We start from the raw sequence: 14,404 nt of genomic DNA on the forward strand, positions 1-14,404 counted from the left end.
TACATACTATCGTTTATTAAACGAAGACGAAAAAACACTTGAACAAACTACAAAACAATAAACGACGTGAATAGACCTGAACTTGAGAACATATAAAACATGAACACACGAACGAACGAAACAGTACCGTGTGGCGAACAAACACAGACACAGCAACAATCACCCACAAACAAATAGTGAGAACAGCCTACCTTAATATGGTTCTCAATCAGAGGAAACGTAAAACACCTGCCCCTGATTGAGAACCATATCAGGCTAATACAATGAACCCAACATAGAAACACATAACATAGAATGCCCACCCAGCTCACGTCCTGACCAACTAAACAAGGCTAAACAAAGGAAATAAGGTCAGGAACGTGACACCCTCAGTAACATGAATAAGGATATTACCTATTTTCAAGTTTAGAAGTGAGAACCCATCAGTATTGATTTGTGACATGACCAGCCTTTAAAAGCACTTCATGATTACAGATGTGAGTACTATGGGACGATAGTAATTTAAAAGCAGGTTACATTGGAGCTCTTGGGAACAGGGACAATGGTAGTCTTGAAAACTTGAATTATACAACTAGACTCAGCACCGGATTAACAACCCCAGTCGGGGGAAGACAAGGTCTCAATTTACTACAATTTAGAAATGTTGTTGAGCCTCAGCAGTTTTTTCTCTTGTTGTGTCAGTCACTGACAGTCACTCAATTAGCCATGTCAGCTAAAAAAAATTAGATTGTAAAGTTAATCTAGCCAGCTCTCTAAACGTGTAGTAATCATGGCTGAATACCGACTGGGAATGCAGGGCATGTGCCCAGGGGCCTGTGAGGGCATTTTCTGTTAAACCTTACTAATGCTTGTGTACTAAAATATCCTTCTTTAAGCCTAGGCATTGGGCTTAAGATTGTTAAAGAAACTAAATAAGTGTGTGTGTGTGTGTGTGGTAGTATAGGCCTGTTCTAACTGTTGTGTGTGTGTGTGTGTATGTGTGTGTGGTATGACCCCATGATGTCTGGGCGCTCAGCCAAGAGCTGATAGAAACTAACTAGTTCCTCTTAGCTTAACTGGAGAAAGAGCAAAGTGTTATATCCTGCACACCAGGATATTGTTGTTCTGTGTGGAGCCTGTTTCTGGGCGAAAGGTTCATGCTTGTGTGTATGTGTGTAGGGGTAGGACCATACATCATCTGGGCCGAAAGTCAAAGGTGCTTGCTTGCCCAACTTGGGGGAACCGTTGAGCTACTGTTAGAGGAAGTACGTCTGACTTCCTGTCACTTTGGCACCTATTGTCCTCCCTCAGTTGCGACAGAATGAGACAAGCTTTTCATTATAGCCTGTACCCTGTAACCCAGTTGCGTTTCTCCCCACATACACATACACATACATAAAGTCACGTGTTTTGCTGATGCTTGTATAAGACAGCTTGACTATATAAGGCTTCCGTACTCTTTGTGCGTGGGCTCTCACTCCATTCACTTGTGTGTGGTGTGACCAGCTCCCTTATTGCAATAAGTTTATTAATAAAAGTAATACCTTGATTGATTGTTGACCTTGCCTCTCCTCATTATTAATTAAAGGTAGAATTTGCACCACAGGCTCGGATATCCAGGGGGCCCCCATTGATTTTGTTAGTCACTCATATCATTAACATGGCATCATAGCAAAATGTGTAGAATTGCAGAAAATTAGCTTTAAAACTGAAGAGAAAAAAAATATCCGCCCTTTGGCAAAATGTGTCGAATTGCAGAACACTTGCTTTAAAACTGCAGGATTTTCTCTCAGCCCCATGGCAAAATGTGTAGAACTGCAAAAATTAACTTTAAAATGTACCTTTTATCCCCAACATCAAGAGGGGGGCCACTAAAGTGTTTTACCCGCAAGGTGGGGGGCAAAAGGATAGGACTGGCCTTGAGGTAGGTCTACCAAGGTAGGTCCCCCCATCTACTCCCCCCATCTAATGATTATCAAAGTGGCAGTAGGCTACAGACCAGACCACAGGCTGCTGTGGTTGGCGGCTGCAGTAATAAAATATATATATATACACAGTACCAGTCAGAAGTTGACACGCCTACTCATTCAAGGGTTTTTCTTTATTTTACTATTTTCTGCGTTGTAGAATAATAGTGAAGACATCAAAACAATGAAATAACACATATGGAATCATGTAGTAACCAAAAAAGTGTTAAACAAATCAAAATATATTTAAGATTCTATATCATGTTTCAGGGAAGACCCAGATGCAGACAATGTCGAAGTAACAAAAGTGTATTACTAGTACAGGGGCAGTCAAAACAACAGGTCAAGGGCAGGCAGAGGTCAGTAATCCAGATAGGGTGCAAAAGGTCCAGAACGACAGGCAGTCTCAGGGTCAGAGCAGGCAGGGGTCAAAAATCCAGTGTGGTGTGGCAAGGTACAGAACGGCAGGGAAGATCAGGGTAGGCAGAATGGTCAAAACTAGAAAACAGAAACTAGAACAGACAGGAGCAAGTGGAAAATGGTGGTAGGTTTCACGAAACAAAACAAACTGGCAACAGACAACACAGAAATAAATACACTGGGAATAATGGGGAAGATTTGCGACACCTTGAGGGGGGTGGAGACAAGCACAAAGACAGGTGAAACAGATCAGGGTGTGACACTTCTCCTTGATGACAGCTTTGCACCCTCTTGGCATTCTCTCAACCAGCTCATGAGGTAGTCATCTGGAATGCATTTCAATTAACAGGTGTGCCTTGTTAAAAGTTAATTAATGGAATTTCTTTCCTTCTTAACTTCTCTGGGATATGTGGGACGCTAACGTCCCACTTGGCCAAAAGCCAGTAAAAAATGCAGAGCGCCAAATTCAAATAAATTACTATAAAAATCTAACTTTCATGAAATCACACATGAAAGACACCAAATTAAAGCTACACTTGTGAATCCAGCCAACATGTCTGATTTCAAAAAGGATTTACGGCGAAAGCACACCAAACAATTATGTTAGGTCAGTACATAGCCACAGAAAAACACAGCCATTTTTCCAGCCAAAGAGAGGAGTAACAAAAAGCAGAAATAGAGATAAAATTAATCCCTAACCTTTGATGATCTTCATCAGATGACACTCATAGGACTTCATGTCACACAATACATGAATGTTTTGTTCGGTAAAGTTCACATTTATATCCAAAAATCGGAGTTTAGGCGATACGCTACTGTCTCACTTGGCCAAAAGCCAGAGAAAATGCAGAGCGCCATATTCAAATAAATTACTATAAAAATCTAACTTTCATTAAACCACACATGAAAGATACCAAATTAAAGCTACACTAGTTGTGAATCCAGCCAACATGTCAGAATTCAAATAGGCTTTTTGGCGAAAGCAAACGATGCTATTTGCTGAGGATAGCAACAGAGTAAACAAAGAGAGAGGCATATTTCAACCCTGCAGGCGCGACACAAAACGCAGAAATAAAAATATAATTCATGCCTTACCTTTGACGAGCTTCTGTTGTTGGCACTCCAATATGTCCCATAAACATCACAAATGGTCCTTTTGTTCGATTAATTCCGTCGATATATATCCAAAATGTCCATTTATTTGGCGCGTTTGATCCAGAAAAACACCGGTTCCAAATTGCGAAACGTGACTACAAAATATCTCAAAAGTTACCTGTAAACTTTGCCAAAATATTTCAAACTACTTTTGTAATACAACTTTAGGTATTTTTTAACGTAAATAATCGATAAAATTGAAGATGGGATGATCTGTGTTCCATACAGGATTAAAACAAACTGTAGCTAGCCTTCCTGTCATGCGCCTCTAACAAACAAGACACTCCCAGTGACCCTAGTTCAAGATGGCCGTACTTCTTCATTACACAAAGGAAAAAACCTCAACCAATTTCTAAAGACTGGTGACATCCAGTGGAAGCGGTAGGAACTGCAAGAAGGTCAATTAGAAATCTTGATTCCCAATGAAAATCCATTGAAAAGAGAGTGACCTCAAAAAGAAAAAAATCTGAATGGTTTGTCCTCGGGGTTTCACCTGCTAAATAAGTTCTGTTATACTCAGACATGATTCAAACAGTTTTAGAAACTTCAGAGTGTTTTCTATCCAAATCTACTAACAATATGCATATCTTATCTTCTTGGGATGAGAAGCTGGCAGTTGAATTTGGGTATGCTTTTCATCCAAACATGAAAATGCTGCCCCCTATCCTAGAGAAGTTAATGCGCTTGAGCCAATCAGTTAAGTTGTGATAAGGTAGGGGTGGTATACTGAAAATAGCCCTACTTGCTAAAAGACCAAGTTCCTATTATTGCAAGAACAGCTCAAATGAGCAAAGAGAAACGACAGTCCATCATTACTTTAAGACATTAGGGTCAGTCAATCCAGAACATTTCAAGAACTTTGAAAGTCTCTTCAAGTGCAGTCGCAAAAACCATCAAGCGCCAATGATGAAGCTGGCTCTCATGAGGACCGCCACAGGAAAGGGAGACACAGAGTTAACTCTGCTGCAGAGGATAAATTAATTAGAGTTAACTGCACCTCATATTGCAGCCCAAATAAATGCTTAGCATAGTTCAAGTAACAGAATCATTTCAACATCAACTGTTCGGAGACTGCGTGAATCAGGCCTTCATGGTTGAATTTCTGCAAAAAAACACTTCTAAAGGACACCAATAAGAAGAGGACACTTGCTTGGGCCAAGAAATACAAGCAAAGGGCATTAGACCGGTGGCAATCTGTCCATTGGTCTGATGAGTCCAGTTTGAGATTTTTAGTGTCTTTGTGAGACGCTGTCACGACTTTCGCTGAAGTCGGTCCCTCTCCTTGTTCGGGCGGGATTCGGCGGTCGACATCACTGGCCTTCTAGCCATCGCCGATCCACTTTTCATTTACCATTTGTTTTGTGCTTGTCTTACACACCTGGTTTCAATCCCCCAATTACTTGTTCATTATTTAACCCTCTGTTCCGTGATTGTTTGTTTGTAATACGGTCCGTTATTGTGGGCTCGTTTTATTGTGTTTGTATTTGTGTAATTTTGGTTCATGTTTTGTCTACTGATACCACATTCTCATCTACCGCTCATATGCATATATAATACTGGATTAAAAAATGATGTAGTAATAACTGCTTACTGTACCTCTCTCCACTGATCTCCACAGTGACCTGCTCAAAGGGTTCCAGGACTCTGCACACCTCCTCCACCACCTCCCATTCCTCTTGGGTCAGAGCATCAACAGGTGCATTGACAATGGCCAGGGTAGAGATGATGGCATCCTTTGACTCAAAAAAACGCTTAAACATATAAAATGTTGAATTCCACCTTGTAGTACAGTCTTGTTTAGGCCTCAGCTCAGGCACCCCCATCTGGCGTTGTGTAGACTTTAGTTTTTTAGCAACTACTGTGCTCCTGTGGAAGTACTCCACAGCTGCTTTCACTTTGTCCACTGTGGGATTCATCACCTTCAGAGCATCTCTTACAATCAGGTTGATTGTGTGGGCAAGATATGGATGATGGGTCCATTTAAAAATGTTCATGGCTTTGGTTATGTTAGCTGCATTGTCGCTAACACAACAGACCACTTTTCCATCTACTTGCCATTCTCTGGCCACTCTCAACAGTTCCTCTGCCAAGTTCTCTGAGGTGTGTCTGTCGCTGAACTCAAAGCAGTCCAAAAGACAGCTAGACATCGATAAATCTTCAATGAAGGGACATGTAACCGACATGTAAGAAGTGGTTACCCTTGATGTCCAGCAGTCAGTGGTAAGTCAAACTGCAGTAGCTTTTTGGACTCTTTCCCGCACTGAAGCCTGTGTGCTCTCGTACAGTTGTGGAATAAGTGATTTTGAAAGGGTTTTTCTGCTTGGAATTGTGTACATTGGATTTAGACTATTGTTATAATTTCTAAAACCTCTGTTCTCCATGATCGAAAATGGCTGGAAATTGGTGGCAATCATACAAAATCAATATGGCCTTGTTTTGCTACAGACATAGACTTTGGCATAAACTGGTCCATAAAAGACTGTGTTGCTGTGGGTTGCGGAGAAGGCCTACTTGACTGAGTGGATACATCTCCATGTGTGGAGGTGCTGATTACACCACTATCACTTGCAGGCCCGCTAATTTCTCGACATTCCGCTACAGCTAGCTTCACAGTTGGGTGCACAGTTCGCATATGCCGGTGTAGGTTGTGCATAGAACCGGCTTTATATTACATTTTATTTTGGCAAATTCTACACTGCTCTAACGTTGTTTAAATTACTAAAATGCATCCAAATGCTACTGTGCTTCCAACTCATTTTCCAGCTGTTGTTTTCACAGCTGTCCTTCCTCTCTCTCCTCGGCTGCTGAGTGTGTAACTGTGAATGAGTTGGCTCGGCCCTCCCTCACGCATCTTTGCTTCATTGGTTGACACTGCGTGTCTGATTGACAGTAACAACAGGTGAGGTTGTTAGTCTGAGCTGACAGTCAGAACGAATGTGTGTGCACTTTAGCATTTAGGCCTGTATTATATTTATTTTTTCATTCTTTGAATTAATTAATTCTATTAATTTAAATCTTTTGATTATTCATATCTTAATTTTGTAATGTTTTTAAAAATAGATTCGGCTCTTCTGATATGCGAGCCGGCTCCCAATGTTCACCTACAAGAGCCGGCTCTTAGAGCCGAATGTTTCTGGAGTGAATTTACATAACATGAGCATCTGTGTTTATGTGCTGGAACAACAAGCACATCATAAGGGAACAACTGTGTATGTATGGTGTTAACTCTGCATCTGGATGAATGCATGGTAGGCCCACCTGTCTGTCAGTGGCAAATGTTCTGTCTGTCAGTGGCAAATCTTAATTAGAATAATAGACTATTCATACGATCTTGTCATGTCTTGAATTCTATTTCGCTTTGGTGATCTTGAACATGGAAATATACACTCTACCAACTGCAATTGACATTACTGTGAGATTTATAAAACGTATTTTGTTCAATTAAATAGTACACATTTGACTTATTATTAACCGTTTTAGTTAAAAATTGATAGCACCAGTGCTGTCAAAAATGTGGGTATCCTGTGTTTTATATACATTTCCACACTATGAGGTTGAAATAATACTGTGAAATTGTGAAAATTATGATAATGCCCTTTTAGTGTAAGAGCTGTTTGAAAAGAAGGCTTGTTTTGGTGGGATGGAGTTTTGGCCAACTGTCCCATATTAGCCGGGATGTCCCTTATATTGGGCTAAATTGGTTTGTCCCATACGGGAACTCCCTTGTCCCGTATATTCATCCAATCACAGTATAGCGTAAACGTACCAATTCCTGCAAGGTAATTTCTGTTGTTGTTCTGTCGGTTTGGCATATCAAGGAATATGTATAAACCTGCAAAAAAGAAAAGACAGTGCAGCTACAACAAACAATGGGAAGCAAATAAGACGTGTGTTAAGCCCGTCAGTGGTGACTAGACGAAAGCTTTCTGTACTTTATGCCGTCGGGAATTCTCAATTGGCCATGGAGGGGAGAATGACCTAACTCAGCATGCATACACAGAAATGCACAAGAAGGCCACGCTGGCTAAAGGTGCTAGTAATATCGGTCCATTCTTCGTGACGTCTACTGCGGAAAATGCTTTGTTTCATGACTCACTGTGTTGTGAAGAAGATGCACTTTTGGAAGAACGAAAGCTGAGATGATTGCAATTAATGTTTTAGGACCAAAGAGTGTGCGGGATATTTTGGATGATCTGTCCCCGACCGAAGGTGAGGCGGTGTATTTCTCAGTTGCCAGTGATGCCTCAAACAAGGGAAATAGAAAAATGTTTCCAGTGTGCGTGAGATATTTCTCTGTGTCTGATGGAGTGCAGTGCAAGTCACTTGACGTTTATGAAGACAGTGATGAAACTGAAAATAGCACACATCAAGCTCTGACGAACTGTCTGGAAAAGCGTGAACTGGATATTAGACACATCACAGCCTATGCCGCAGATAATGCCAATGTCAACTTTGGAAAACACCACTCCGTTTACCAGTTATTGAGCAGTGACAACGATCGCATTCTGAAAGCTAATTGCCCAGCTCACGTAGTTCATAATGCCTGCAAGCACGCCTGCGATCAGCTGTCAGTGGATATTGAGACAATTGTTTTAAAGATCTACAGCCACTTCTCAGTTTCTGCTTCCCGAAGAGAGGAACTGCGTGCATTTTTTGCCTCTGTTGACATTGAGTGGCGTGAAATTCTGCAACATGTTTGCAGTAGATGGCCCTCTCTTCATCCAGCTGTCGATCTTCTCCTGCAAAGCTGGCCAGCTCTTACTTCATACTTCAGGTCCCTTGGGGAGATCTGTCCTGTGACACTGAATAGTATTTTTGAGTTTGAAGAAAAAACGGAAGCTGCTGAGATTTATCTGTGCTTTTTCCACAACGTGGGGTGTGTTTTTGACCAACTCATAAAAAGCTGGAGGAAACAACACTCTGCATCACAGATGTTTACGAGGAAGTCCAAAAGTCCAAAATGTAGATGCTTCAGCGGAAACAGGAAATCTTTTTTGGCAACCAGACCAAGCAGCTGATGGACAAACAATTGTCAGCGCAAAGGTCCAAGCAACAACAGGACTTTGAAGTTCGATGACATTGTCATTACATACATTGACAAGTGGTTTGATTTCTCACCAGAAAATGTAATGTTGAAACTGAAACCAATCGGCCTCTATGAGGAGCTCTCCTTCACTGACCTGGAGCAGGTGGTGGTTGCCCTCAAAATGACAGAGACAGTCAGTATGGACCAACTCTATGACGAGTTTTGTGCTAGCTGGGAGGAAATACACAAAGCCAGACAGGATACCACAAAATCCACCAGTGAGAAGTGGGTGGCAGTTTTCCAAAACCTAGGGAAAGCCAACTTGATCAACATGTTCAGGATTATCTCATTTGTCCTCAGTGTGCCAGGCTCAATGCCTTTGTAGAGAGGATTTTCTCTGATGACCATTAAATGGTCAGACTCAAGAAACAGATGCAGCACAGAGCTGATCAAAAGTGAACTTCAAATATCTGTGAACTGTGACTTGTCATGTAAGGACTTCTCTCTGGCAATGCAAAAGGACAAATGACTGCTTGAAACAGTCAAGAGCAGCAAAAAATATCAATGGAAAAAGTAGACTTGGTGAGTGACTCATGCCCCTCTTTTCCTCTTTTGCATTTGGAATGTTTTTTTGTTTGTTGTTGCTGTAAAGGTCCAAATTGTGATTTCTTTGATCATTTATTTTGAGGTTTATTCACATAAGTTTACATGATGATTCAGTTTTAGTAAAGTTATAGACTAATTGGAATATAAAAATGTTTTGCCTTTCCAATTTAATAAGAATTTACACTGTATTCATTCCCACAACACTATACCCACACCGCCGTGACATGGTGCACTGGCACGCCACCTTTTGTCCCTTATTTGGTAGTGAGAAAGTTGGAAACCCTACTGGTGACAGCCTATTTCTCTCTAAAAATATTGGACCAATTCAAAGTGCAATGTAAAATCAAATTCAAACGTTATTTTAAATTGCATTTAAATATGTATTTGCCACAGTACTCTTGCATGTTCTGATGGGACAGGAAGCTTGCCAGAAAGACGGAGACAAAGGAATTACCAGTGACATTACCGATGGGGCTTTTTGAATCGAGATTCCCTAAAAACGCGCCATTTCGATAAAGATACGACTTACACAGCAGGTTAGGAGAATTAACATAGTAGGTTAGGGGAATTAGGTTAAGGTTAGGAAAAGGGTCATCGCTGACCGGACTGTCCGTCAATTTGTGGTGGACGGTACATCACAGGCACACAAACTGCATAGCGCTGCAAAGCTGAGTCTACTGCAGCCATAGGAAGTCTCATCATTCTATATCGATTTTTTAATTTTTTTTAAACTAGAACACAATTTGAAGATGTGATACAAAACCACTTTGTGTTCTTCACAGTGGGATAGAGACGTCAATGAATGAGAGCAGTGCACCGATTGTCCGATTTTCCGACCACTAGTTTTATACCAAAGTATTACAGTGTATAGGTACTGTTCATGGCCCTGTTCATGGCCCTCTCATGAAGATATGTTTTATACAGCCATCCACTACACATTAACATTCAACAGGTTAACTAGCATAAGTTCATCATAATTGACGGTATTTAATCTGCCTATAAACTCTGCATTCTTTTCCACGTCGTGGTGGTTGTACAACATACATACCATCCATCGCGTGACTCCAAGTGTACTTCGATATGATGGTTATTATATCAATATTTGCGCTTAATTGCGTTTCCACTACAATTGTCGCATAATCTATTTCACAGACCTCAAAAATGATCCATCCTTGTGAAGGTTATTTTGTTTTGTCGACATTGGGAAATTTTAGACAAATTTGCCGTTTCCATCAGGCCTTTCGTGAGTTTCTTTTATCCGTCAGGTAATTCATCCCCATGAAGTTGGATGGAAACCTGGTTATATATATAGAGAAAAAGATGGCGATGTCATCAATAGCCATTATTTTTTAAATAATTTTTTTAACCTAAAATGTACCTGGAAATTAAGTCAACTTAAGCGGAAAAGCAACAAAAAAAAGATACAACAATAATGATGCATCAAATTAATGATACAGCAATATTTTATTATATATATATTATAATATTATACAATCATCCCCATGAAATGGTTGGATGGTTATAGAGAGAAAGATGGCGATGTCATAAATAAAATAAAGGCTAACTTAAAATTTACCTGGAAATTAAGTCAATTTAAGCAGAAAAGCTACAAAAAAAGCTACAACAATGTCACATTAATTTTACAGCAATATCAGTAAAACAAAGTATGGTTTAAGATCAGTTTCAGTCATCTTAAGAATTCGGTGAAAGATGCTAGTTTATCTAACACAATTGTACACTGTTGGGTGTTAATGTTAAAAAGTAGCATATATGCACAGCAATGCTCAGTTTATTTTAAAGATTTTCTTGTCACACGAAATGCATACTCAATCAAAATACCTTTCTCCGAGAGCCGCAGATAACTTATTTAGGCTTCTACATGGAAGTGAAATGATACGACCACAATGTAAAAAATATAGAAATAAGGAACTTCATTCCAATCTTAAACTTCAGGGCTCACTAACTAATCTCTTAATACTCATTCTATTTTTAAATTGCATGTTGTTGGAGTTGCCAGAGGTAGTCGTTGGCGAAGTTCATAATCTGAGTCATGGCGTTCAGTATCAGGATATCCATGTCGTTATCCAGCATCCCCTCCTCGTGGTAGTTCTTCACCGGCAGGATGCAGTTCATGGGAAGGCCTAGCTCATTACTGCAGAGCTCCATCTGAAAAACGGAGACAAAAAGGGCACGATCAGTTTTTCTTGAGTGATGATCATTTAATCACGTCAGCACACCCATGATTTAATGGCTGACTACATCGCAGACATTACATTGCGTCAACAGATGGTTGCGTGCCACATCATCATGTCAAGGCTTTGGGTAACTGGTGAAAAGGAGTCAGGCGCAGGAGAGTTGAGATGCGTGAACAAGGTATTAAATACACAAAATAACACCAGTATAGAAACAATACAACGGTGCGTGAAATATATCGGTACCACGAATAAACGTGCGTAAATACAAAACCCGGCAACAAAATACCAGCCGTCATATACAGCCATCAATATAGAACAAACACACACACAAGCATGGGGGAAACCAGAGGGTTAAATAATGAACATGTAATGGGGGAATTGAAACCAGGTGTGTAAAAACCAAAGACAAAACAAATGGAAAATGAAAAGTGGATTGGTGATGTCTAGAAGGCCGGTAACGTCGACCGCCGAACGCCGCTCGGACAAGGAGAGGGACCGACTCCGGCGGAAGTCGTGACACATCAACTGTGCAGTTGGGCATCAGATTGCCTCTTCATATTATACGGTTAGCTGAAATGTTAAACACTTGTCCAAGCAATGTGAAATTTGATCAGGTCTGAAGTCATGTGATTTACCTTCTCTTTGATTGCCTTGCTGTAGTAGATTCTCTTCACATCCTTGTTCACCAGCTCACAAGCCTTGTCTGGCATGGTCATGACAACAACTTGAGGGATTTCTGCCGTAGAAATGAATATTTAATGAATTGAAGGACTAGCATAAGTAACACTGTATAATGTAATAGTGAAAAGTCAAGAGCTGCAGCTGAAAGGTGACAACTGATCGCCAGCCATAGTTGTAGTTACCATTGAGAAACAGAGTTTAAAGAGCGTACTTACTCAGTCTGCTGGCTTCTGCCCTGATGTTCTTCATCTTGTCTATGACATCCTTTGACATGATAGAGATTTTGTCCGCTGACACAATACTCACCAGGCAGTGAGTTTTGTCACTTAACCTGGGATTCTGAATGAATTCCCTTTTTTGGTCCGATAATGGGTGGAAAGGATTGAACTGGCCAAGAAAATATAAGATTTGTTAGTGTGTGTGTGTGTGCGTGTGTGTTTGTGTGTGTGTGTGTGTGTGTGTGTTTGACTTTTGCATTACCTCATAGCCCTCTGGTAGATGGCCCTTCAGAGCATTGACGATGTCATCAGGGTGCAACCCATTTTTTTGTGTTTCCAGACCCATGACATCATTGAATGCAAAGGGAAGACGTTTTTCTCCTGAACGGCCTTGAATGTAGTGTGTGTCATACTGAAAATACATTTTTTATTTATTAACATGTATCTTTTTTTTCTATGGAAAGGATAAATACCCTCACACACATGAAACATACCAAACTGAGGCTCAGAATCAACAAATATATACACTGAGTGTACAAAACATTAGGAACACCTGATCTTTCACCTGATCTCTACCTACAGTACATGTACATAATACCTCGACTAACTGGTGCCCCCGCACATTGACTCTGTATTGGTACCCCCAGTTAATAGCCTCGCTATTGTTATTTTACTGCTGCTCTTTAATTATTTGTTACTTTTATTTGTAATTTTTTATTTATCTATTTTTTTCCTTAGCACTTATTTTTTCTTAACTGCATTGTTGGTTAAGGGCTTGTAAGTAAGCATTTCACTGTAAGGTGAAACAACATCTGTTGTAGTCGGCACATGTGACAAATAAAATTTGATTTGATCTTTCCATGACAGACTGACCAGGTGAAAGCTATGATCCCTTGTTGATGTCACTTGTTAAATACACTTCAATCAGTGTAGATGAAGGGGAGGAGACAGGTTAAAGAATATTTTTAAGCCTTGAGACAATTGAGACATGGATTGTGTATGTGTGCCATTCAAAGGGTGAATGGGCAAGACAAAATATTTTAAGTGCCTTTAAACAGGTTCTGGTAGGTTCCAGGCGCACAGGTTTTTGTCAAAAACTGCAACGCTGCTGGGTTTTTCACGCTCAACAATTTCCCGTGTGTATCAAGAATGGTCCATCACCCAAAGGACATCCAGCCATCTTAACACATCTGTGGGAAGCATTGGAGTCAACATGGGCCAGCGTCCCTGTGCAACGCTTTCGACCCCTTGTAGAAAATACCCTGACGAATGAAGGCTGTTTTGAGGGGAAAAGGGGGTTCAACTCAATAGTAGAAAGCTGTTCCTAGTGTGTGTGTGTGTGTGTGTGTGTGTGTGTGTGTGTGTGTGTGTGTGTGTGTGTGTGTGTGTGTGTGTGTGTGTGTGTGTCTGTGTGTGTGTGTGCGTGTGTGTGTATACAGTACCAGTCAAAAGTTTGGACACCTACTCATTCAATGGTTTTTCTTTATTTTTACTGTTTTCTACATTGTAGAATAATAGTGAAGACATCAAAACTATGAAATAACACATGGAATCATGTAGTATCCAAAAAAAGTGTTCAACAAATCAAAATATATTTTATATTTGAGATTCTTCAAAGTAGCCAACCTTTGCCTTGATGACAGCTTTGCACACTCTTGGCATTCTCTCAACCAGCTTCACCTGGAATGCTTTTCCAACAGTCTTGAAGGAGTTCCCACATATGCTGAGCACTTGTTGGCTGCTTTTCCTTCACTATGTGGTCTAACTCATTCCAAACCATCTCAATTGGGTTGAGGCTGGTTGATTGTGGAAGCCAGGTCATCTGAGGCAGCAGTCAATCACTCTCCTTGGTCAAATAGTCCTTACACAGCTTGGAGGTGTGTTTTGGGTCATTGTCCTGTTGAAAAACAAATAATAGTCCCACTAAGCGCAAACCAGATGGGATGGCGTAGTGCTGCAGAATGCTGTGGTAGCCATGCTGGTTAAGTGTGCCTTGAATTCTAAATAAATTAGCAAAGCACCACCACACCTCCACACCTCCTCCTCCATGCTTCACGGTGAGAACCACACATGTGGTAATCATCCGTTCACCTACTCTGCGTCTCACAAAGACACGGCGGTTGGAACAAAAAATCTCAAATTGACCAAAATACAGAT

At 40.6% G+C, this 14,404-nt stretch overlaps 1 protein-coding gene across 2 annotated transcripts in view; it reads right to left on the bottom strand.

Annotated features, from left to right (window-relative positions):
- Positions 1 to 10,583: 10,583 nt before the first annotated feature.
- The window catches only part of LOC129842057 (interferon-induced protein 44-like), a 34,620-nt gene continuing 30,799 nt past the window's right edge, over positions 10,584 to 14,404 (bottom strand). For both annotated transcript variants that reach the window (XM_055910449.1, XM_055910439.1), the window contains 4 exons: positions 12,510 to 12,659; positions 12,245 to 12,416; positions 11,984 to 12,084; positions 10,584 to 11,319 (listed from right to left, as the gene is read on the bottom strand). In XM_055910449.1, the coding sequence (XP_055766424.1) occupies positions 11,143 to 11,319; positions 11,984 to 12,084; positions 12,245 to 12,416; positions 12,510 to 12,659 (600 nt within the window). In that variant the 3' untranslated portion in view covers positions 10,584 to 11,142. The remainder of the gene's footprint in view (positions 11,320 to 11,983; positions 12,085 to 12,244; positions 12,417 to 12,509; positions 12,660 to 14,404) is intronic.

Source organism: Salvelinus fontinalis, chromosome 3 (assembly GCF_029448725.1).
Source record: "Salvelinus fontinalis isolate EN_2023a chromosome 3, ASM2944872v1, whole genome shotgun sequence".
Lineage (NCBI taxonomy): Eukaryota > Metazoa > Chordata > Actinopteri > Salmoniformes > Salmonidae > Salvelinus > Salvelinus fontinalis.